The sequence below is a fragment of the Ips typographus genome, linkage group LG9 (genome assembly GCF_016097725.1).
Source record: "Ips typographus isolate SLU linkage group LG9, UJ_Ityp_2.0, whole genome shotgun sequence".
NCBI lineage: Eukaryota > Metazoa > Arthropoda > Insecta > Coleoptera > Curculionidae > Ips > Ips typographus.
In genome coordinates, this window is record NC_138430.1 from 5,958,962 (window position 1) to 5,983,016 (window position 24,055).

General features: G+C 35.8%; 3 protein-coding genes across 10 annotated transcripts; 2 read left to right on the forward strand and 1 right to left on the reverse strand.

The window, feature by feature from the left end:
• The first annotated feature begins 28 nt into the window (after positions 1–28).
• On the forward strand, positions 29–947 carry Dnaaf6 (Dynein axonemal assembly factor 6). Of its 3 annotated transcripts, XM_081987175.1 has the most exons (4): positions 29–320; positions 370–608; positions 659–722; positions 777–947. In XM_081987175.1, the coding sequence occupies exons 1-4, from the start codon at positions 215–217 to the stop codon at positions 914–916; spliced, it is 549 nt and encodes a 182-aa protein (XP_081843301.1). In that variant the 5' UTR covers positions 29–214; the 3' UTR covers positions 917–947. The 3 variants fall into 3 exon arrangements, with proteins under 3 accessions (XP_081843301.1, XP_081843300.1, XP_081843303.1); XM_081987174.1 differs by having other exon boundaries at positions 659–947; XM_081987177.1 differs by having other exon boundaries at positions 184–320; positions 374–608; positions 659–947.
• Positions 948–1,074: 127 nt separating this feature from the next.
• On the forward strand, positions 1,075–7,861 carry Phlpp (PH domain leucine-rich repeat protein phosphatase). 6 transcript variants are annotated; one of them, XR_014179335.1, is made up of 16 exons: positions 1,075–1,357; positions 2,376–2,689; positions 3,843–3,993; positions 4,048–4,170; positions 4,224–4,377; positions 4,434–4,913; positions 4,964–5,288; positions 5,339–5,550; positions 5,598–5,750; positions 6,055–6,266; positions 6,319–6,493; positions 6,547–6,778; positions 6,833–6,971; positions 7,028–7,198; positions 7,295–7,374; positions 7,547–7,687. XR_014179335.1 is itself a non-coding variant. In XM_081987145.1 (16 exons), exons 1-16 carry the CDS (start codon positions 1,220–1,222, stop codon positions 7,799–7,801), a joined length of 3,384 nt encoding a protein of 1,127 aa, XP_081843271.1. In that variant the 5' UTR covers positions 1,075–1,219; the 3' UTR covers positions 7,802–7,861. The 6 variants fall into 6 exon arrangements, 4 of the variants coding, with proteins under 4 accessions (XP_081843271.1, XP_081843272.1, XP_081843273.1 ...); XR_014179334.1 differs by having other exon boundaries at positions 7,524–7,664; XM_081987145.1 differs by having other exon boundaries at positions 7,248–7,374; positions 7,524–7,861.
• A 359-nt stretch (positions 7,862–8,220) lies between these two features.
• Lim3 (Lim3 homeobox protein) lies at positions 8,221–11,808 on the reverse strand. Its single transcript, XM_081987163.1, has 7 exons — positions 11,631–11,808; positions 10,931–11,105; positions 10,611–10,813; positions 9,331–9,514; positions 9,126–9,277; positions 8,875–9,069; positions 8,221–8,820 (listed from the first exon to the last, which is right to left on the reverse strand). The coding sequence occupies exons 1-7, from the start codon at positions 11,716–11,718 to the stop codon at positions 8,672–8,674; spliced, it is 1,146 nt and encodes a 381-aa protein (XP_081843289.1). The 5' UTR covers positions 11,719–11,808; the 3' UTR covers positions 8,221–8,671.
• Positions 11,809–24,055: the final 12,247 nt, after the last annotated feature.

Below are 24,055 nucleotides of genomic sequence, written 5' to 3' on the forward strand. Positions count from 1 at the left end.
GTCTAATTGAGTAGGATAATTTTAGAGCATGTCTCGTTGTTTAAACGTTTTAAATATGTAGAGCAATTGAGGGTTTAAATTGAATTAATATTAATGCTAATTAATAAATTATTGCTAAATCTTTTTCCCCTATTCTTCACAATTTTATTGATTTAACAAACTTGGTAGTAGTTGCCTCAGAAACAAACAAACAGTCATTTTAACATCTATAAGGATGTCGAATTTTTGCGAGATTGAAAAACTGGTGGAACTTTTTAACGATATTATCCCTCCCAATCAGCTAGATGATGAAAAAGATGGAGAAAACCCCAAAGCTTCAGGTAAAAGCATTCTTTAACTACCCTTTAAAACGCTAATTTGGTAACAAAGGCAGTGACATGCAATGTCTATCAAACGATGCTCAAACTAATAAAACCAAAACAAAAAAGGAAAGTCCTTACAATAAAGTCGAGCCTCCAGAACGTAAGGAGGTGCTGGATCCAGAGCAGGAGTTTGACCTCTACTTTGATCAAAATGAAGAGGGTGGTAGTAGTAAAAGTTGGAAAAAAACTCCAAAGTGGGATATTTCCTACAGGCAAAGTGTAACCGCAAGTGATGTTTTTCTAGGGGTGAGTATCTTAATCAGCAATGACTGAAATAAGCAATGTAACATTTTTAGATGGGATTTAAAAACCCGTCTACAAGCAGTTGTGAAAATATGGTGGTGGCTATTCACCTACCAGGTGAACAGAGGCAAAACATGGACTTAAAAATTGAGCCCTTAAAACTAGTTTTAGTGTCTCCCCGATTCTATTTGGATTTGGATTTGCCCCATCCAGTTGACCCAAAACTCGGTAACGCTCAATTTGATTCGGGGGAGGAAAAACTCATCGTAACCCTAGTCATGCAAAGAGAGTTAGATTTAGTAAATTTCTAATTTTTTTTTGCAAATAAACTTAGGTTTCTTAGACAGGTTTTTTATTATTCTGACCCGAACAAGCAAAACTACAACTTGTTTTGTACCTAAAAGACACTTCGAAACGAAATTATATACGGTAGAGCGTACGACTTAAGAATAAAAATTAACCAACCATGTCACATGTCACGCTCTTGGGCGTACACAGAATCAGCAATTGTCTCCTTAGTCTGTTTAAAATACCCTAAGCGGGTTGTTGTACTTTTACATGTGTGTGTGTGGCTAGGACATTTTGTGTAGTAGACAACTTTCAAAAAAAATACAATGATAGCGACTTGTACACCACCGAAAAAACCGCAAAGACTGTACGAACGGACATCGTTAAATATTCGGGAATGTGATGGTATTGAATTGGATTCTTTGGAAGGGGACACGGCTGGAAATTCTCAAGACGACCTTTTTGTAAGTGACCACAAGTATGATTAGGTATTTTAAAAGTGTTTTAATTTTTTCTGTTTTGATATGATTGTTTTAACTTTCTTAGTTACTCCATAGGTTTGTTATTTTTTACTCACGAATATGACAGTATAATAGTCAGTAGAATGTTGCATTCATAAATATTAACTAATATGCTACTGAATATACTAATAAAAACTGCCATTAATAACGTATAAATCATCAAGCAAAATGTGGCCAAAAAAAAAGCTAGACGGCTTAGGGAACATTTTGCAATTTTTTGAAAAATTTTTCTTTTAACTCTATATCGTTATTCTCGGTTAGGCATTATTTCTATTGAAATAGTTGGATAAAACGCAGATTTAGGTGTTAAGAATCAATTTGGTCAGAATTATTTAATTAACTATGCATTGAAGTCAGGAGTAGATTAATAAGCGTTACATTTCGAGAAACGATGTCTGGTTAAAGAATTTAGAAATTGTAAACTATATTTCCTCCTTGACCCGATTTTATACTGAGTGTTCTCTGCTGGCTGGACATGAAAAATCGTTATGATGATAGTAATGAACATGTAAAGTGTTGCATTCATAACAGTGTAACACTTTAATTATCAAATGTGTTACTTGTTATGATGTAAGAGAGTTTTCCATTCTTCTTTATATTTCCTTTTGCACTGTATGGACGGAAAATTTCTGGTCCGTTTTCTTCGCATTAGAAAATGATCTATTGTTAAACGATTTCAGCCTAATTTCCATACTTCCTGAAATTGTAAATAATTTAGGCGTATTGCACATAATGTTGAAAGTAAAAGCGCTTTATGCTTAGATGCTCCTATACTATATTTCATCACTTTTTTTAAGAAAAAGGAGAATTTTCTTAATCATTTTATGGCACAAAACTGGACCTTTACTGAAAGACAAAACAACGTAGTAATTAGTTCTATACATGAGCAGATCCAAATCAAAACGGTGACTTTCACTTTTTCGGCTATTGTGTTTGACCATTGTTTTGTTTTACTGTACAGGGGGCGAATCAGAGGCAGCAATCCCAATCCGTGACCAATCAAAGGCCGACCAGCAGAGCATCTCCGTTGCAACAACTAAACCTGAACAGCTTATGCAAGAGCCCGGAGTGGAAGCAAGGCGAGTGTTATGTGGATGAAATAGTATTGCCCAGTGAATCGTTGCAATCGTTGTCCGAATTGAAAGTTTTAAGTTTGAGGAACAATGACATTCACAATTTCCCGGTTAGTGTTCTGCAGCTGACCACGTTGGTTACCTTAGACGTGTCGGATAATTGTTTGCTGACCTTACCGCCGGAAATTAGACAACTAATCAAGTAAGAAATTACGTTATGACGAGCTTTGTTTAGACACACAAGTGACAATGTGGGGTACCAGTGTTCAGTGTGCGATTGATCAAGAAAAAGCAGCAAAGCTGCTGGACCAATCACAATCATTGCACATGTGGTTTGTCAGCAGCAGCAAGCTGAAAGCTGCTTTTTCTTGATCAATGAATTACAATTCAATTTACGCAAATCTGGTTTTTGTCCAATATTTTTGCAGTCATCTTTTATATTAAATTAAAAACACCTCATAAAACTTCTATTAGAATTAAAACACACGAAACTCGTGTTTGGTTCGGCATAGAATTTCCGTTGTTTCGTTTACGCTTTCTCGACAGACCGAAACTGCATAAATTAAAGAATCGCCCAGATCCCAGTGAATCACCCATCCATGGGTCCGATTTTCTTGTTATTTTGTCGGCTATTGTGGCGCTAGAATTACTTTTGCAATCACAATTTTGTTAAAGTAAATTCTAAACTAAAAACTGCCCTTGTGAGTTACGGATGACGAAACTGACATTAGAACATTGTGCTCTATGCTCATATTCCATAAAGATCCTTATTGGCTGTAACTAACAACTTCCTTTTCTAACAACTGCTAAAACGAAGACATCCGTTTGTTAATAGCTATAAGCATCGTCAATCAAAAGAGTATCATTGTTTTGGCATGATCGGCCTTGTCAATAACCCGCTTGTGCATCCTGCCACTAGATTTCAAATTCAAAGTTGCGGGAAACTTTCATTTTCAGTTCGTCGAACGAAATTGCTGTGTTCACAGTGTTTGTTTACTTTAAAAGATTTTTGGATTCTTGCTCGATCATTACTTTCGTTGACCAATAGACCGTTAACAGTCATAAATTGAACAGTTTAAGTGATAATAAAAGTAAGTAAAAATTGCACAATACGACCGGTTTACCAACCACTAAATTTTGGCAGGAATAGCATTGTTGCGTGTTTACTAAATTACAACACTTTGAAACTCTTATTCAAAAAATGTGTTATTTGCCACACCAAAATTCTAGGAGACATTACGCTATACATTTGTAAAAGTGTTTTCTTTCAAGTAGTAATTACAGGGTTTAATTCACTTCCTACAAGATATAAGTAGATAATATTACGGGGATCCTTTCTAAATCGTTTTTTATAGTTTGCAAGATTTGATCCTTGACCAAAACCTACTGAGCATAATCCCGTTAGCCTTATGGGACCTGAAGTATCTGAAAACATTGAGAGTGGCATCGAATCGGCTCGCTTTGCCTCCAGACAAACCGCCAGAAATGAGAGCTTTAGTTTTGTCTGTACGTTTCCATTTTTTTTGCAATTTTTCTAGTTTTTTATTGATCAAACTTTAGGAAAACGATATTAGTCCGTCAGAGTTACGTCGAAACTCGAGCGTGAAAAGTTCCAGTGGTCTGACCACCTTGAACTTACGAGCCAATAGACTGAAAGGTCATATTATTTTAGGAAATTACAGTGTAGGTAATCCCAGCCTTGACATTGCTTTGTGATCAATTTTTTTACTTTAAAGAGCTTGACACACTTGGATGTTAGCGAGAACAGTATAGAAATTTTGGATTTGGGTTCAGTGGAACAACTACAAGTGCTGCAGTGTTCTCGCAATAGTTTAACCCAATTAACCCTCTTCGGGAAAAATTTAACGTCCGTTATTGCAGGGAATAACAGTAAGTTCTAAAAACCTTCAAAATGCAAACCAGCTCTAAGTAGTTGTAATAATTAGGACTGAAAACCTTTACAACGACTTATCCCCCAATTCGGCTGACCCATCTTGACGTATCCTACAATGATCTACAGACGTTGCCAGATTGGTTGTCGGGCTGTAGTGAGCTGCGTTCTCTGTTTGCCAGTAACAACGCAATTGCAGCCTTGCCAGACCATCTATTTTGCAACGAGATGCCTTTTTTGCAAACTGTCCAGTTGGCCTATAACCAGTTGCAGTATTTGCCGATGATACAGCGTCGATTGCCAATTCAAGAGTTGTTTTTGCAAAACAACAGCCTGTCCTGTTTACCTGAGAATTTTTTCAATTTTGTACGGACAATCAAAGTTTTGAATGTGTCCAATAATCGTTTGGTTGATATTCCAAGACCTGATGAGGTGTTGATGCTGGAGAAGTTTTATCTTACAGCTAACTGTTTGATTGATAAGAGTTTGGAGAAGCTTGCGCCTTACTTGAGGAACATCAAAATCCTGCATATAGGTTTGTATTGGTTTCAACATGAAGCTGGAGAAATATCACTTAACTTGTAGCTTACAATAATTTAACCTCATTGCCTGAAGATGGACCAATATTCTGGACTGAACTGGAAGAGCTGGTGCTATCTGGTAATAAAATACTAAGACTTCCAGATAACATAGACCAACTGAAGCACTTGGGAGTGTTGAGAGTACACTCCAATCTCCTGCAAAACATCCCTAAACTGTCCAGTTTGCTTAAATTAAGGGTGCTTGATTTAGCCCACAATCAATTAGATCGAGTGGATCTAAACTCGCTTATTCCGCCCAACTTAAAGTTTCTAGATTTGAGTTGCAACACTAAACTTCATGTGGACCACCATCAATTTAACACGTACAGGTAAGTTAATATAAAGTCACGTGACTTGGAGTGATGGTGTGGATTGATAGGACTCAACGACCAATGTCTTTGGTGGATGTCAGTGGAAAAAACCGGACGTCTTTACCTGTTTCTCCCAGCCCATTTTCCGAAGCTGACTTAACTGATTGCAGCTGGACTGTAGGGTTTTCCGAAACTTCCGGGTCGAAAGCCAAATTGTACATTAGTCAGATTAGATTGCCAGCATTTTGTAATACGGAGGCGCTGTTTGGAGTTTTTGATGGTAAAAAGTTGTCTTAACTAAACCTCTTTTGTAGATGATTTTTGTAGGGGAAAACAACAGCAATAATCCAGCTGGGATTGACAAAGTGTTGCCAAGGCTGTTACTCGAAGAGCGAACAGTTAAAGAGACCGCAAATGATTATATGAAGTACTCCATGTTGTCTTCCTACAGACATTTAAGATCAAAAGGAATAAAGCAAGGTGAGAAAATGTAAAATAATAGTTATTTGATATAAACTTTATAGAGTGAGTGGAGAGTGACATGTCATCTGGCAAGTAATCTCATGACCTCTTTATTAGCAGTCTTATGATATATCTTGTGATCATCTGCCAAATTATGGCACAGTTGCTCTAAACGCTGCATCAAAATTTATTGAAAAACTAATGTTTGAATTCTGATAAAAATTAATAATAAAATACATAAGTGTCATACCATTAAAGATTGTGAAGATTTGCTTAAGGGATTTGAGCTCCATTATGTAGAATATTCTAAAAAATTTTGCAGGTATCAACGCTATTATGGTTCATATTTTAAAACCGAAACCAACCAGTGGCGACTTTACTAACGGTTACCATGAAGGAGTAAAAAAGTACCTAATGAGAATAGCCAGCATGGGAGATATGCGAGCAGTATTGGGTAAAAGCGAAGGACCAATCAGGTTGCTGCCTGCCAAAATGCGCAAACAGATCCGGACTAACCCCACTGCAAATCTAACTGTAAATTATACTGTCAAAGTGTGAATGTTGACGCTAAAATGAAGAGTTTTAGGTCCCGGACCCTGAAGTGACTGAAATTTTTTTAGATGAACATGACGAGTACATGATCCTGGCCAATAGAAACTTGTGGGATGTTATGACCCCCGAAAATGCTATAAAAGAGGTGACTTTGCAAAGGAATGTGATATTGGCCGCTAAGCGTCTACAGGATTTAGCCCAAAGTTACGGTAAATACAATTTTTTTGGTGGAAACATTAAATACTCATTGATTGGTTTGTAGGAGCCGAAGACAACTTGAGCATCATTGTAGTCAAGTTTAATTTGATTAGTTCGGATGTGGATTTGTTGATGCGGGAATTGAGGCAAACTTTTCGTAAAAACAAGTATCACAGCGACTCTACTAATTCAATGTGCCAACCTGGATGTTGTTGCGAGGCACTCAATAACAGTGAGTGTTTGAGTTGTGTAGAGAAAATCCCTATTCCACCGCCTATGATGCTTGGTGAAGACAGGTAAATTGTCACTCAACATTTGTTTTCATTAAATGATTGCTTTGTGGTTTAAAGGTCATCTCCAAGTGGTCAAAGTGAACACGCTTGTAGCGACTGCAACTCATCTTCCAAGTTGTTTATCAGCCAACTGAATAAACAACCAGATAACCGGTTGTTCAGGAGTGTGACTCCGTCACTTTTTGAGTCTGTTGAGGTATTTGTATAATGTCAAAAATGTTCTCAGTGTAACTGTATCGGTAAAAAACACAGGTAAAAATTAGTCCAGAAAGAAGAAGTTACCGTGGAGTGGCCAAAGCCCTAAAACAACGTCGTGAAGAAGAACGTAATAAGGAAATCGACTCTGATTCCGCATTATCCGAGGAACAGTTTAAATGCTGGGAATACATGCTGGAACAGAACACTCAACTACTGTTTGATAAGGTAATTGAACACTATGGATACGTTTAGTGTTAATCTGGGTGTTTTATAGGAACTAAATACTTTGAATAGGGGACTGAAGAATAACCAACATTTCAGGGTCAAAACGCCCAGCCTGAGTCGCAGTAGTCCACACTTGGCTTCTTCAGACTCAAACAATAACAATAACAGCACTATAGGTCAGTAATTAGATGTGTTTAAAAAATAACATTATATGTGTGGCATGTTGAGTGTAATAATTAAATAAACTTGAATTAACACAATATATAGTAACTAAAGCATGTGAACTAACCAAATAATCCAAGGAAACTCTCTCTCCAACTTACAGGTTCCACATTCTTGTCCAAACAGTTCGGAAGCTCACGCTCGTTTAATCCGATACTGTCCAAGTCGTTGTCCAAATCCAGTTCCAGACTAGGACTAGACAGTAAAAAGCATTATCAACTAATGGGTGGCCCAAATGCTGCCTATTTTGGCAGTTTGCAACGTTTGATGCCCTACAACTTGGAATACGACTTTGCCGTAATGCACGAAAGAGGTCTGGTCGATTCTACAGAATTGGATAGGATGCAACAGTATTGGGGCGTGGCTACCACCGAACTGTAGTTAACTGCTTTAATGTAAATAGTTATTTTTTTGTATTGAATATATATTTGCTGAAACTAATTTTGATTTTTCTAACATTCTGGGGCAAGTTTGGACAACGTGTCAACAGTGTTACAATATTTGGCAACATTGGTTAATGATCAGCGCGTGCAGAATATTCTACTACATTTCAAATGAATTTTTTTATTACTCTTCAACATTTTTTTTAAATATATTCCAATCGTTCAGTTGTTCCCGTTCTTTATGTAAAGTGTAGAACGTTTAATCATGGCTTCTTATGCAAACATATTCAACTTTTAATTCCTAAGAAATATGTATAACAAGACAAAATACATTGTGCAGACTGATATAATAAGTTACGTTTTCTTGAAATAATTTTCTGAATTATTTTTTTTGTAGCACCAAAACAAATAACTAAAATAAATAAATAATTTATTTCAAATAAACAATGTATTAAGGACGACTAGGACAGACATTTAAATTACAAATTTTTAAAATATTACCTGTAATTTGTGACTAGGCGTACGTTAAGACTATTAATTAACTACTACTATCTATATATTTCGTTATGTACAATAGTTTGAGTTTTTTTTGTCATTAGTTTATTTTATATTGATATTAATGATTTTATATTTTTACAGTTTTAAAAATGTACAGTTGAGTTAAGTTTGTACACATTTTTGTACATTTATATACATATATGTTAATAATAAAACAAATCACAGAGATAAACGACTAGATGCAGAAATAATATTTTTTAGTCAGTAAACAAGAACTGGCTTAACCACATGATCTAGCTACTTTACGATTATGTACAACATTGTATTGACGATGGGATTTGTACATTGTTACGGCAACACTGCCGGTGGGTCAGTAATGTGCGCTGGACGGCTCCCCCAACCAGGAATCGGGGCTAGGGGGAAAATCGGGGTAACCTCGGGGACTGCTATCGTTACTTATCTCTGAATCGGCTCCCCCTGGGGGCAAACCGTGCATAATACCGGGTGGAGGAACTTGTCCTAAATTTTCACAGGTTACTATAACAACAAATGTTAGTCAAGATCGTTACCTACCTAAATTTGAATACACGGCCATTTGTTCTGCGTATCCCATGTGGTCGTGACCGTGAGGTGGACTGTGTCCTGGTAGATATGAGGGAGAGGTAGCCCCATGTAGGAACATAGGCCGGCCTATACCGCTATGTGGGGAAGATCCATCTTGATCCATTGACATGTTTACCACAGTGCCATAGCTATCATCACTCAAATCTGTAACAAGTACCGTTAGGAGTTAAAAAGTAAATAATTTTTTGGCATTGACTTACCATGATGACTAAAACTGTCCAGATCAACCTTCATATCATCCTTGTCTAGCAGTTTATCATGTCTGGGTGAGGATCCTCCTTTCATTGACCTAAAGTACTGACTCCATCTCGTTCTTCCTGCGTCCTTTTTAAGTCTTTTTTCTTTTGCTCTCCTATACAATTTACCGTTATCAAAAAAATACATAACCTGAGAAAGTGAACTGACCTGTTTTGAAACCATACTTGGACTACTCGCATGTCCAAGCCAGTGTCCTGACTGAGCTGTTCTCGGACATGTCTGGCAGGTTTAGGGCTATTATTATAGGCGGTTTTGAGGGTTTCCAATTGTTTCGCAGTTATGGTCGTCCTGGGTCTTTTGTTGGGCTGATCTCCATCCAAACATTCCGCAGCTATACGCAATCAAAACTACGTTTTAATTAATCTGTTTGTACATTCGCAATAAAAATCAGATAAGTAACAGGGTAAGAATGTGGCTAATTACAGCAAAAACGCCATTGTTCTCATATTATCTCTGCACCTGTTTATTAAATTTGTCCTGAAGTGACGCGGTCCAAAACGTTTTTTGTGCAATTAGTTACGCAGGTGACTAATAAAAAATAATTAGCATTAAACACAAAAAAACAACATCTCGTATGGTTAGAAAAACCGCCCATATAAATAAGTGCTATTTTTTTTAATGATTAATGACTATAATAGTTATTGTTGGTACTCTGGTGCCTTTCACTTTTTTTAAATAATATTGTTTTTAATGAGATTCCTGGTTAGGTCAGGTTCATGTATTTTTCCTACACACAAGTATAATGCCCCTTATATAATTTACAACAGGACAGGAAGAATTTGTAGACTTCGCCCATTATTGAAGTCACTTTAGATCTTTATGGTCTGTTATTTGGTGTTTTGTGACAAACTTGACACTAGTAAGTCCAAACATGCAGTATTTGAAAAATTTCAACACAGTGGGCTGAAAGCTGCGTTTTTTGACCCATAAACTTGGAGTTTACAGTGGCTGATTTGTTTCAATTAACAATCAATTTTTCTCTATCGTACACTGTTGCCAACTTCCCTGTACCTATAATACGAAACTTCATGATTTTTTTACTCTATTACTTTTGTCTGTTGATGACTTTTTATATAATTTTGTAGTGATTTTAATATCGATATAATGGGAGTGATTGGCGATAGGAAAAAACAAACAAAAATATTTTTATTTATTCAAGCCGGATCAAGGTAACTATAGATCGTAATTTTTTTTCCTCAGCTTTAATGTATTTCAACCAATGTTGTTATTGTACTGCATGCAGCTCGCGTAGAGTACTGAGCAATCGTTCAATGCATGCACGCGTCTTGTTATTATGCATTCGGTTTTTTTATTACAAATAATAATCGTAAAATGATAAACTAATGAACCAACTAATAGATTATGAATAACTTCTCAGTGTACTGATTTTTGATTTGCAATAAATAAAATAAAAGGTACTCACTCACCTTTTGATTTGGCAGTTTCGTAATCGGGTTTGCACACCAATTTACGGTCTTCCATTAAATAGAACTCGTCACCAGTGTTCAATTGTCTGGCGCACATCACACATGCAAAACACTGCAGATGGTAGACGTTGTCCTGAGCCCTGCGCACCACCTGGGTGGGTGGTATGCCCAATTCGCAACCTGCGCACTTGGTGCCGAATCGCCTGCACCCACAGCATAAAGGCATAAACAATATACATTGTGTTGTGATTTTCAGTATTTTTCGTTACAAAAAGTATTACGTCATATTTTGCGGCCCAAAATCATGATCTGATACTTACTTAAAAAAATCCTCTTTGCAGAATAATTGACCATTTCTGGCGAAACATTTGTCGGTAAGCTGCACCCTACAGTCGCTGCACTGTAGACATTTAGCGTGCCACGTTCTGTCGGCCACTTTCAGTATAAATCTATCTAAAATCAGTTCGTGACATCCGCCACATTTTGGAATTGTCGCTGGAAGAAAAAAATTTATAATTAGCACACCCTGTATGATAATCTACTTTTTGTAAGATTTTGATGACCTGTGCAGTATTTGCTTTTGTTGATTTGTTGTTGAGATTGTTTTGTTTTGTTAAGATTTACGGTAATACGTCTTACTTGATGCTCAGTTTATTACTGTTCAAGAAAATCTTGCCAAGAAGATTGTTTGTTACTCTATTGGCACCTGTTTCTCTTTCGTGGCATTATGGTTTTTATGTTGAAAATGACCCTTATTAATGAAAATATTAAAAAAAAACTTTTTCATCTTTTAAACAGTCTAATGCTTTGAAGAAATAATCAGAGTATTCTCAATACTCATGCTACATATCGTTTGAATTAGAAAACCTCTAAATGTTCTTGATGCAGCATCCTGTAGATTATTACTTTTTGTGAAAATTTATTATGATTTCCTTGTATGTATTTTTGGGGAGTAACATTGCCAATATATCCGACAGTATTTCTTTACAAAAAACAATAAATAATGTAGTTAAAACTTACATAATAAAATTTCAGGAATATCGTCCAAACAAATGGGAGGCACTCTAAACATCTCGATATCGCGCGAATCCCTATCCTGGCTAATCATGGTATTGCAAAGCAAAAAAATCACTGCGTTTTATCGAAAACCTTCACACACATGCCGCGGAACAAAAACACTGCGTCTAGCCCTACGGTCCTTCGAGCACTGACTACTGCCGCCCTTAGGGCGCAAGGTCCCCATTATCGACCCCTGCGCCCACTAACCTCGCCCATCGAACGGTGTTGACAGGGAAAAGTGAGTTTTATCAAAGGACGGGCCCTTATTTTTCAGCGCTCCGCACTGATTGGTCCGCCCTTCTAGGGTGGGCCGATCCGCGCTCTTTTGTTGTCTCTTTCTTCCTTCTATCCCGACGGGTTCCCTTAATTTCTAAGGATAGTTGTAAAAACCCATTTATATGTCTATGATTTTTTTCAATTGCTCTCGGCTTTTACGCTCAAGGCACAATAATAAGTAATGAAAAGGGTTTTAATATAAATGGAAGTCTGAAGAAGGGTTACTAATTCTGACAAAAATTGCAGATAGTGTTTGATAGAGTTAGAGTTATAAACCTTCAGTAGCTGCACATTCTAATACAGTGCTGGCTGTCAAAATTGGTCTTCTTTACTACTTTTTTCTTAAATGTTTTGAGGGAACCTTTCTCAATTTCTCGCAAAACCAATTTCAATTATTAGTACATAAAACAAGTTTAACCAAACTACTAAAAGTCAGTTTTATACAGTTGAGTTAACTAAGTAATTTTTAAAAATGGCTTGTATTGCTAACATTATTAACCAAAAAAGAAAACTGTTCAATCAAACAATGACTTAATTGATATGGATCAATGAAAGTCGATAGATGGTCATAAAAGTCATAAGTTCCTCTATTTTGCTAATAAAAAATTGATGTATATACAGCGTGGCCGCTTAAAATAAATTGTTAATTAATAATGATGTGCCCTAAAGGGAAACGTTTGTTATTAAATTTGATGTTAGGCTAGGTAAGTAAAACAGGTATAATTAAAATGAATTCCTCGTGAATTCGGACGGTATTATTTACATAAACTTGTCTTTTATTTAGTTAATACTAGAGATTAGTTGCATAGTGCAAAGATAAGGTCGACAATGGAGCTTGCTCTTACATTTATATAGAAATATGATAGGCAATTATGATTCTTATTGACTTAAATTTGTGTTTTGTTTAATTCATACTAAGAGGCCTCATATACTATTCAATTATACATCTCGTATGTTACAACTATCACATTTAATAAACCATATATTATTTCTAAATGCACAAAATGAGCACATTTGAAAGCAATGTTGATAATTTACAACATTTTCTGTAAATTCTATTTAACTTAAAGCAAACTTAACGACATTTCTTTTGGCTAACTATGATGAGAAAAACTAGCTTTTGTCATACAATTTGGCCACCGTTCCAAGATAATCCGCCACCAACTATAGAGTTAATCCCCATCCATTTAGCAAAATGTCCCTGATAAAGAGGGGTGTTAGAGCAAGTGTGTGTTTCCTTATTCATGAGCGCGGTGTCGGGCTGCTTTTGACCCCATTTATACCCGACACAAAGTGCTGCGGATCAACGCGATTGGGGCCCATATTAGGGCCCCCCTTTAAAGTTTTTATCACTTTTTAATTGATTGCTTCAGACCGTAATTTCAGCAGCAAATTTTTGGTAATTCTCCAGAATAACGAACCCCGTTTAGGGGGAGGTAAACAGATATTTCGAGTTGATAACAACAAAAAGCAATTGATCAACGTGATGTTTCCAGTCTAATGATTAAATATTAAAACTCCATTGACCATAATGGAGGCACTCCAATGTATGTCATCTACTCATTACGTATTCCAGAGTGGTATTGTTGTTATCAGTCAGGACATCTTAATGGATTTGAAAGGGTTGTCCTATCGATATACAATCGAAGTGAAACTCAGTTAAGTCGTAGAAAAAGTCGTATAATTCCAATAGTTGGGCGTGTATAAATGTATAAAATGTGCTTTTTTTAACAGTCAAATGAGCGTATTATATTGTCACGTTCCTATTAAACTGGTTATTTCCAGTTAGCAATACCACAAAAAAAAAACAACTTTAAATATCCTATTAGCATGTTAATTTGATTGAAATTCGAAAGTAAACAGACTAAATAGTTAGTATTTTTTTATAATTTATTGTAAACTTTACTTGTTTATTCAACTTGAGCAACAGAACTTCTGGAGAATATTGCTAAAACTTATTTCTGATCAGCTAGAAATTCTTAAGATGAGTGTTAACCTTATTCTCTTGGCCTGAAAGACCAAATTACCTTTATTATTGATATATTCACAAAGGAGAAACACACCGAAAACCAGTAAAACAGAATCGAGCAACTAACATTAAAGTTGAGAAAACGTACCTAGAGGAAATATCTCATCGCGAAAACAAACAAAACTTCTCCCCCATGGCTCGTATATTTCCTTTGGCGAATCTCTCCAAGGTTCGTCCAAAACTGAAATTTATTTTTCACGACCAAAGACGGGAAAATCTTTCCCGACTTGCCTGCATTATTAATGTCAACTCGGCTAATCTGAGTCGAAGTTTCTGCATTTTAAAAGAGGAAATAATACGGTTAGTCGCTCTCTAAAGACGCATATTCTATGCTCACATATCACACACCTTACACGTAATTTGTCCAATAACTCCCAATGTTGTCAGGATTAACAATGAGTCGTAAATATGGTTAATTGAACCATTATTCGTATTATAGTTACATAATCTTTTGTTCATTCAATGATTCTTTGCACAGACTGGTTTAGCTGGTTAATATGTAACACACACACACAGAACTAGAAAATGTACAGGTGATTAGTTCTGTTATACAGGGTGTCTCAAGTAAATCGTTTATTAAATACCCAAAACATCAGAAAAAAACTGTACTTGTGTGTGGACAAATATTTGATGTTTTATGTACTAACTAAGCTCCCGTTTATCCTGTTACATGTACTTTTAGGTATTGGTTTGCTTTAATGATTTTTTGTCTTCGTGAATCACCATTCTGCCTAGATTATAGAGCAACCCACTGTAGTTGACAGTTACGTCAACAGTTCTTGACCAATCACAAACTACCAACAGTGCTATGATTTACGCAAATACTGGACCATACATGATCAAATGTTTGAGTATTATTTTTTTTGGTCCATTATGGTTAATAAAAGACTTTCAGACTTAAACCTCGCACATAAATCTGCTCTTGAATGCAAATAAACCGAGCATTGGCTCCGACTCAATAAGCCTAATGCTTTCGATAAGGGATGGTTTATTTAAATGGAGCGCAACGATATAATACGGCAGATCATGAACGATAAAAGAAGAAAGCCTATAGTGGATTAGAGCCTACAACCCCATAAAAGTATGTTGGAGCACAACTGGCGTATAAGTGAAAATTTGATGGGAGTTTTTGATATGGAAATTCACCCCGTTAATTTGTTTCTACATTTTGTAATTACTTTTTCAGTTTAAGGCTTAATTTGGCTGGTTGGGGGTTTAGTTTAGGGTTCTATCGCAGTGAGTCAGGGTGAAGAAGTTGTTGAGGAAGGGCAAATTAAAGGTTTTGAGACAGTTCACGCTAAAACTCCCCTATCAGTGACAAAGTCGGAATAAACGATGTCGCGCAGAATGACTTTCGGGGGTGCTAATGCTCAAATGGAACAGAAAAACGCACCATCTGTTGACGATCCGCTTCTCTAAAAGAGCTCACTAACTTTTTGCATATTACACTTAACTCAATTTGTCGCCAGCACTTTTACCCAATGTTCTGGCCTCGGTTTTTTATTGTGGAAGCTATTTACACCTTTCGACGGGGGTTGAAGGGGGTTGACTCCTGGCGGAGCCCGAGTCAGAAACTTTTTCTTTTTTGTCGCTTTTTTTCCTCCCAATTGGAGACGGTAAATTACCAAGGGCTTTTTGTTCGTTTTGACTATAGAAACTTGCTATTGAAATATCAATAAACGTGGGAGTGTCCCTAAGGATATATTCGTCACATAAGGTAGGATACCCAGGGCTGTATTGATACTGAGATTGTTTTTGACATTGTAGAGTGACAGTTTTCACCTTCTTATTTTGTAATTTTACACACTACTTTAGGGATTAAAAACTTAACTGTACAGAGTCATTCACTATAAATTCAAAATTTCAATTACCCGCAATGTACAGGGTAAATAACAAAAATAAAAATTTTTTAAAAAGAAGATATTTTCGTATTCATTTATTCTTTAGTGTGGTGACGTAAAGTTACTACGTTTATCTCGTGTAACCTTAATCCGATTATTGAAGCGGCTAAAACAATTACAAGTTAAATGCCGTTTTATTCGTATTTAGTTTTGTTTGGATTGATCAATCGATATACAGGGTGGTCCAGTTTTAAATGTCAATAATTCACCATTTGACAGCTAATCAAAAAATAAGTTGACTTACATTATGTCATTTTTCTGAAAAACGTTTCCTAAGGAAGATACAGTCCTCCAAATTTCAATTTAAAAAATCGTTTTATAGTTTAAAACTGTACATCCAAGACTTGTGAAAGTCCAAATTTGTACTGAATAGTCTAAAAACTTTTTTACTACTAGGAAGGGTCTTATGATTCGCTTTCTCAGACTGCCATCCTGGTTGAGTGTCTGAAACTGGCATTCAAGAACTAAAAAAAGTCCGGAAATCAAGACAAATATTGTATTGTGCATGAAACTAATTTTTTACTACTAAAAATAATATAAAAGTTGACTTTTAATGCTAGAACTGACTTTACTAGGACTAAAGAGAGTCCAAAAGTATATTTTCAAGACTTTAATTGGTGTACAACTGAATTTTCTGGACTGGACAACAAGTCTAGAAGTAAATTAAATTTTCGGACTATTTTATTTCTAAAAATTAGTTCTCAAGACTATTATTGTAGCATTTGGTACCAAAATTTTTTACTTTTATTACTGAAGAAACTTGACTTTTTGAAATAGTCTTAAACTCGATTTTTCAGTCTTAAAAAGCACTAAAAACAGTCTGAATTCTTAGAGATGCTACAATTTATTGCACCTATGAGTGTAGAAGTCAATTTAATAGTGAAGAAGCTTGAAATAACATTTTCAAGATTATGGTCAGTGGACAAACTGGTTTTTAGGCCTGATAAGTCAAAAACCTTTGTAAAGATAGTCTTGAAACTCGATTTGAGGCACTGAAAACAGTCTAGTTTATTAAGAAATACCCGATTTTTGGGAAACTGAGGTGTCTAGAAGTCGATTTAATAGTGACAAAGCTTGGAATGCTATTTTAAGTCTATGAAGAATGTAAAAATTGTTTTTTAAGTTTGCTATGTCAATAACTTGGTGAAGAATAGTCTTGAACTCGATTTTCCAAGCTGAAAGCAGTTTTGAAGCACTAAAAATAGTCCAGAATTCGAAGAAAATGAAAAGCAAAGTAAAAAGCACGAAAAGTTCGTTTTCAAGACAATTTTCATGAATCTAATGTTAATGTCCTGCATCTAAGACTATTTTCAAGACTAAAATATTGAAATTTGTCTTCAAATTATGAAAACTTACTTCAAATGCAAATTTAAGCTTATGATGTCACTTTTTATTAGTTCAGTCACATTTTGGGGTTCAAGTCAATTTTTAAGGTTTAAATGTATGAATTTCTAGTCACAAATTCTTGAAAAAGTAGTTTTTATGTCTACAAGTCAATTTTTAGTATTAAAGTCTCTCGATTTGCATGAAAACTGGTTACAAACACAATTTTTAAGCTTCTGAAATTTGTATCTTTTCTAATTCAATTTTCAAAGTCTTTTAGTTAGTCTGGAAACTATGAAAACTGGCTACAATAATATTTTTTAAACTTCTTAAGTCAATTTTCCGTTTCCAAGACAATTTTTAAGTTGGGTTAGGTTAGTTTTGGGTCTTTGACCGCAAATTTGATCAATATTGCTCCAACGGTCTGACAGTTATGACAAAAAAACGATTTTTTAAAACAGAAATTTGAAGGACTGTATTTTCCTTAGGAAGCACTTTTCAGGAAAAATGACAAAATGAATGTCAACTTATTTTTTAATTGGATTGGTGAATTATTGACATTTAAAACTGGACCACCCTGTAGACGAAGCTGTAGGAACCAGAGCAAGACAGAAAAAAATAAAATAAATCAAAATAGAAATAGAACTGACACTTGACACTAACGACAACATTCCTATTTTGTCGCAGGCAGCTGTCAAACGACCTTTTTCGTTTTCGGGGTTTTCGGTTTTCTCCCAAACAAATCAAAACGAATAAATTGAGCGCTTTAAAATTTGAAACGAAAGTCAAAGCAGAAAATAAGTCGTTCCTAAAGAAAAAACAAAAATTTACTTTATTCACTTTTGGTTTGTTAACGTCAGTTGTCAAATGCCAGATTATTCAATCCCGTATGTCTTTTAATCGGATTAAGTGTTTCAATCCTGTTAATATTTAGGAACTATAGTCAATCCAAATCGTTAATCTGCGTTGTTGATATCGATGATTTTATGGCGATTTACTTGATCGGATTGAATAACCGTATTCAATTTGCTCGATATAAACGTAGTCATTGTCTCATTCAGAAACCATTACGATTTTTTTTTTCTTAATACTATTCTGTCATTTTAACATGCCCAATTTAAAGATATTTATTATTTTTGGATTATGTCAGTCAGTAACACTATTGTAAAATTTGATAAACTGGTTACTTTGTAACTGGTGCCATAAATTTTCCAAGTAAGAGGAAAAGTTATTCACTTACAAGTGATCTTCGAGATTATTTCTTCTTTGCCTTTTCTCCTTTACCCAATTGATGTAATATTAAAAGCACACATGTAAGTCGATTCGTTCGAGTATCTATTTGAAATTGAAATTTTCAAGCATTTAAGTGCATATTTTATTTTCATAATTTTTTTCTAAAATACTATTTTTTTTTGGGGGCAATATTCGGTCACTTGCTCACCTCGACCATCAACCATTCCCTATACAAGAATAATTTTTCTTGGACAAATATCTTGGCTTATCAATACATATACTCGTAGGGCGCTGACAAAATGGCTCGACCGGGGAAGCAAATGAATCGAGAGGGGAGGAGGTGGTTTTGGTAGATGCGTGGGGAAAGCAACGGCAATGTCGACATTCCCCCCGATTGAAGGGGGGAAAGGGACGGACAACGTCGTTTGGCGGTTGTATAGGCCGCACCCGTGATTACGAGAGGGTGCGTTTTACAGGGATGCATCGAAAAATGACGACGATTTACTGGGTGTTTCGATCTGTAGGTTCGTAAGGTTAAAATTGGGATTTGTCGTCCATTATTAGAGAAAAAATCCAATAGAGCTAAAGTCTAGTGATACTGACAGTTTCAAATGTGTAACCTTTTTAAAATTAATTTTTGTGATGTTTCTGCTGAAAAGCAGACTAAAAGTGGAATATAGCTTTTACGGCCCGACAATAGAGATAATGGAGGCTATGCACGGCGGATTTACCGAATTTAATAAAGCTAAAAGGTTTGCACAATTGAAATCGATTTCTTACGGCCTCGAGCCCTAATACTGCCCTAGACTACGTGGATGATAGGTAAATACACTCTAGATGCAGAACATTCAATTTCAATTTTAAAAAAAACCGTATAAAACATCTGATTCATTACATCTTCAGAATCTTTTAGCTTTATTTACCATGTAATCCTAGGGGTTTTCAAAATTACTATAACTTTTCTCTTTGATTCTCACGCGAGATAAAAAGTTAAGTGCGCCCCCCCTAAAAACAATTTAATAACCGTGCGACCGTGGTCTTGGCAACAATATTATCATATTAAAACCCTCGTATAGAGGAAGATCAAATGGCGATTGCTTGTCAAGCCCATAATTACACACACATACACACAGTGGAGTTAAAGTGGCTGCGGCCCTAAACCCACCCTTGACGGGTGTTTACCGCTTTTTTTTTTGAGGGGGGCACGTGCGGACGACCGTTTTGGCACGTGAATCGGGAGTCTGGTTACGCTGCCGAGAAAAACCCCCGGGGAAATCATGGTCACGTGAAGAGGTTTTTCTGGGAATCACACACACGCGTACCATGTGGGCAAATTTGATTAGGAATTTGTGAAATCAACCACTGAAATTCCATAAAACTCTTTATTGTCACCTGTATGGGCGACAGCACTGTATAAATAGACAGGTGTGGTCGCACGCAATTCAGTACATCCCCACGATTTCCAGTTTTCATCCCTAGGGAAGGGCTGCTTCTGTGTATGCAACCGGCTAATTTACTTTCCGATATTTCGATTGCGTCCTCGGGGACTTCATTAACCGGAATTATCTAGGTAGATACCTTAATCTATGGTTTTTAATGAAGAGACTTAGTTTGGCTAGCAAAGGATTTTCGTATTTGACGATTTTCGGACATTTTTCAGTATTTATGACGTCAATTCTGACAATTTCTAGATGAAAACCGTCTCTGTGACGTCGTTTAACTACTTTAAGACACCAGAAATGCCTAAAAAGTCAATTTTGACAACTCCAAAAAAAATAAAAACTGCGATTGACTGTATTTGACGATTTTTCGGACATTTTTCAGTCTTTATGACGTTAATTCTGACAATTTCTAGAGAAAACAGTCTCTGTGACGTTGTTGACTACTTTAAGACACCAGAAATGCCTAAAAAGTCAATTTTGACAACTCTAACACAGAAAAACATTTTTTACTGTATTGGACACTTTTCGGACCATTTTCAGTCCTTATGACGTCATTTCTGACAAATGCTTGATGAAAACAGTCTCTGTGATGTCGTTTGACTACTTAAAGACAGCAGAAATACCTAAAAAGTCAATTTTGACAACTCCAAAACAGAAAAACTGTGATTGACTGTATTTGACGATTTTCGGACATTTTTCAGTCTGTATGACGTTAATTCTGACAATTTCTAGAGAAAACAGTCTCTGTGACGTTGTTTGACTACTTTAAGACACCAGAAATGCCTAAAAAGTCAATTTTGACAACTCTAACACAGAAAAACATTTTTACTGTATTGGACACTTTTCGGACAATTTTCAGTCCTTATGACGTAATTTCTGACAAATGCTTGATGAAAACAGTCTCTGTGATGTCGTTTGACTTTTTAAGACAGCAGAAATGCCTAAAAACTCCAAAACAGAAAAACTGTGATTGACTGTATTTGACATTTTTCGGACAATTTTCACTCCTTATGACGTAATTTCTGACAATTTCTAGATACAAACAGTCTCTGTGACGTCGCTGGACTACTTTAAGACAGCATAAATGCCTAAAAAGTCAATTTTGACAACTCCAAAACAGAAAAACTGTGATTGACTGTATTTGACGATTTTCGGACATTTTTCGTTTTTGATTTGTAATGATTAAGTTAAAAATTTTCATTAAGTCTTCAGTAACAAATGTGCATTGTAAAGCTTGATGTGAGGCATTTCTCGGTAAATTTATAGTACTAGACTGGGTCAGAAACCCAAAGTAAATATCCAACAAGATAATACTTCTAAAAAAAAATAGTTCTCTTGATGGAGAAGCTTGAGTTTAAGACAAATCATCGTATAATCAGTCAGATCATCTTTTCAATTAAAGGACATAGAAGATTATGGGTGTTAGAAATCAAAACAGTTCAATCCGATCATTTGTACGTAAAAGGGGAACATTTGTTCGTAATTTTCAGTCTGGCAGATGAAAGACCGAGACAGTCTTTCAAATCGGGTCGGATCCATTCATGGACCCGATGATTAGGGACAAAACGGGCCTGGCTTTTCTAATCAAACAAACCGGCTTTCACCGACTTTTCACAACAATGCACCAGTTCACAGATTGAAGCCGTGTAATGTCGGCTTGGAGGGGCTCCGTGATTTACCTCTCGTTCGCCAGGACCGGATCAGCAGTTTGATATTTCAGAAAAAAATCGAATCCTCCATTATGACCACTATGTACTGTAATTTTGCGATGTTTTTAAATTACAAAAGCGCTTGGTTTGGAGAGATAAAATCTGAAATAGTTAGTGCCAACCCTGTATTGCACTTGCCCCGACATGATCCAACCCCTGAGGGTGGATTTTCACTTTCGGAAAGACATCGTTTCGGCAAGTGAACTTGGTGACGCGTGTATTTCGGCTTATTGTTTTTCGTTATGCCTTTTGCATTGATTAAAGAGGGGCAAGGGGATGTGCACTGTCGATGTTGCCTTTCGGACTTTTGTTCGATATTTATCGGATTTTCCATCACTAAGACCAGCAAACTTTAAAGGTTAATCTAATATGGAGTACTATTTCAGTATATTGAAATTTACGTACACGTCTCTCGGAAACCACTGATAAGAAAAGAGAAACCATTTTGATTGATTTTTAATGCTTTCCTATGAATAGTTTTCATACCTGTATGCCATTCAAATAGAGAACAACACCATTACTATTGCAATTCTATTTTAAATTAAAGTCCTGCTTTTTTAATAACAACAATTATAAAAAAAGAAAATTCAGTAGTAACACCATCGGAAAATGGTCACGTGTCCCATAAAAAAAAATCCGATCGCGCCAACTGTCACCTCGTGAACGACACGAGCGCCAACTGTTGACACTCGTCCGACCCTCCTGTCACTTCCGGCCCGAACAATGTCCTTCCGCCGTTTTGGCAAATCTGTGTTTCCGGTAAAAACAATGGAAAAGCGGGACGCCCCGACGATGTCCTAGCTTAGATCCGAAACGTTACGCCGTCGCGCGTCATGATTTATTATTATATCCGGTTAAAGGTTTGACTGGTCATATATCGATAGGTTGGAAGGGTTGTTCCGAAGGGATGTTTTAAAAGCTTTTACCGCTAATGTACAGGGTGACTTTACTAATTTCCATGTTTCACAGATGTTAGCGCACATTTGTAGTATATGGCAGCAATTGGTTTTTATTTCACTAAACCCAGCTCAAAGCGGATAACTCCTCGATCGCAAAAAAAAAACAAAACATAAATTTACACTCCACCTGGAAATTTTCCCTTTTTCTTCTGTTCGAGATTAAATTCACTTTGGTAAAGAGATTTCCCATGCGAATAGCCCGAGTTAGAGAGCGTTTTCCTGCATTGCTTGCTTTGTTTTTCTGCCTTCACATCGATTCTCTATCCGAATTTATTATTGAACAGACTTTCGCGTTATCTTGATGGTAGAAAATTTTGCTTGATCCTCAGTAAACGTGACTCAAAGTTAAAGCGAGCGCCCTCTCTCGTACTAAGTCACTTAAGGGTCTTCGCAGGCACGCGACTCTTATATTCAGAGGCCCCACCAAACCCAGAAGCTGTCGGTGGCTTTATTAAATTTTCTCCAATGTTAATCATCGTTAATTCACTTCATGTCTAGAAGGTTTAGTAGTATAAGGTTGGGGTAGTTTTGTAGACCACAAAAGATGTGTTCAATGCATTTGTAAATTGAAAAATTGACTCAATTTTCTCAAAAACTTTTTAAAAATTAAATCGGCAACGTGTTGAATGGAAGAAAAGTGTTTTATTTGACTCTTGATGGCTTTTTTTTATTTAGGCTTTTTCACCCTGTACAGGTTAGTCCGGATATTTAACCAACTTGAGGCGACTTTATGTTTTTGAATAAAATAAACGGTCATAGCAATATGACAAAAAAATAGAATAGATATATTCTAAAAAAACACAGGGTCTTCCTTAAAAATTGACCTTTTTTTTCAGCATTTTTTCCACCTTTATCGTGGTATTTTATTTAATTCAATAACATTTTCTGGTCATTTAGGAATAGACTTATAATTTGTATTAACAGTTTGTTCCTAAAATAAATATCGACACAACCTGTCTAAATACATACAGGGTGGTCCAGTTTTAAATCTCAATAATTCACCAATCCAGAGCCAATTAAAAAATAAGTTGACATTCATTATGTCATTTTCCTGAAAAGTGCTTCCTAAGGAAAATACAGTCCTTCAAATTTCTGTTTAAAAAATTGTTTTTTTTTTGTCATAACTGACAGACCGTTGGAGCAATATTGATCAAATTTGGAACAAGCACTTTATTACACGTTATTACGGTCAAAGACCCAAAACTAACCCAACCCAACTTAAAAATTGTCTTGAAAACGGAAAATTCACTTAAGAAGTTTAAAAAATATTATTGTAGCCAGTTTTCATAGTTTCCAGACAAACTGAAAGACTTCAGTTTTGAAAATTGACTTTTCATGCAAATCGAGAGACTTTAATACTGAAAATTGACTTGTAGACATAAAAACGAAGTACTTTTTCAAGAATTTGTTACTACAAATTCATACATTTAGACCTTAAAATTGACTTGAACCCCAAAATGTTACTGAACTAATGAAAAGTGACATCAGAAGCTTAAAATTTGCATTTGAAGTAA

Bases quoted from the DNA above. Each gene is read 5' to 3' on its own strand.
- Phlpp (XM_081987145.1), top strand. From the start codon at position 1,220: ATGATAGCGACTTGTACACCACCGAAAAAACCGCAAAGACTGTACGAA. The intron at 4,171-4,223 runs GTAGGTAATCCC...TTTACTTTAAAG, and splicing joins TTATTTTAGGAAATTACAGT to AGCTTGACACACTTGGATGT. The intron at 7,199-7,247 runs GTAATTGAACAC...GGTGTTTTATAG, and splicing joins CTCAACTACTGTTTGATAAG to GAACTAAATACTTTGAATAG.
- Lim3 (XM_081987163.1), bottom strand. From the start codon at position 11,718: ATGATTAGCCAGGATAGGGATTCGCGCGATATCGAGATGTTTAGAGTG. The intron at 9,515-10,610 runs GTGAGTGAGTAC...GATTGCGTATAG, and splicing joins CGAAACTGCCAAATCAAAAG to CTGCGGAATGTTTGGATGGA. The intron at 9,070-9,125 runs GTAAGTCAATGC...TACTTGTTACAG, and splicing joins GGACAGTTTTAGTCATCATG to ATTTGAGTGATGATAGCTAT.
- Dnaaf6 (XM_081987174.1), top strand. From the start codon at position 215: ATGTCGAATTTTTGCGAGATTGAAAAACTGGTGGAACTTTTTAACGAT. The intron at 321-369 runs GTAAAAGCATTC...TTGGTAACAAAG, and splicing joins AGAAAACCCCAAAGCTTCAG to GCAGTGACATGCAATGTCTA. The intron at 609-658 runs GTGAGTATCTTA...TAACATTTTTAG, and splicing joins CAAGTGATGTTTTTCTAGGG to ATGGGATTTAAAAACCCGTC.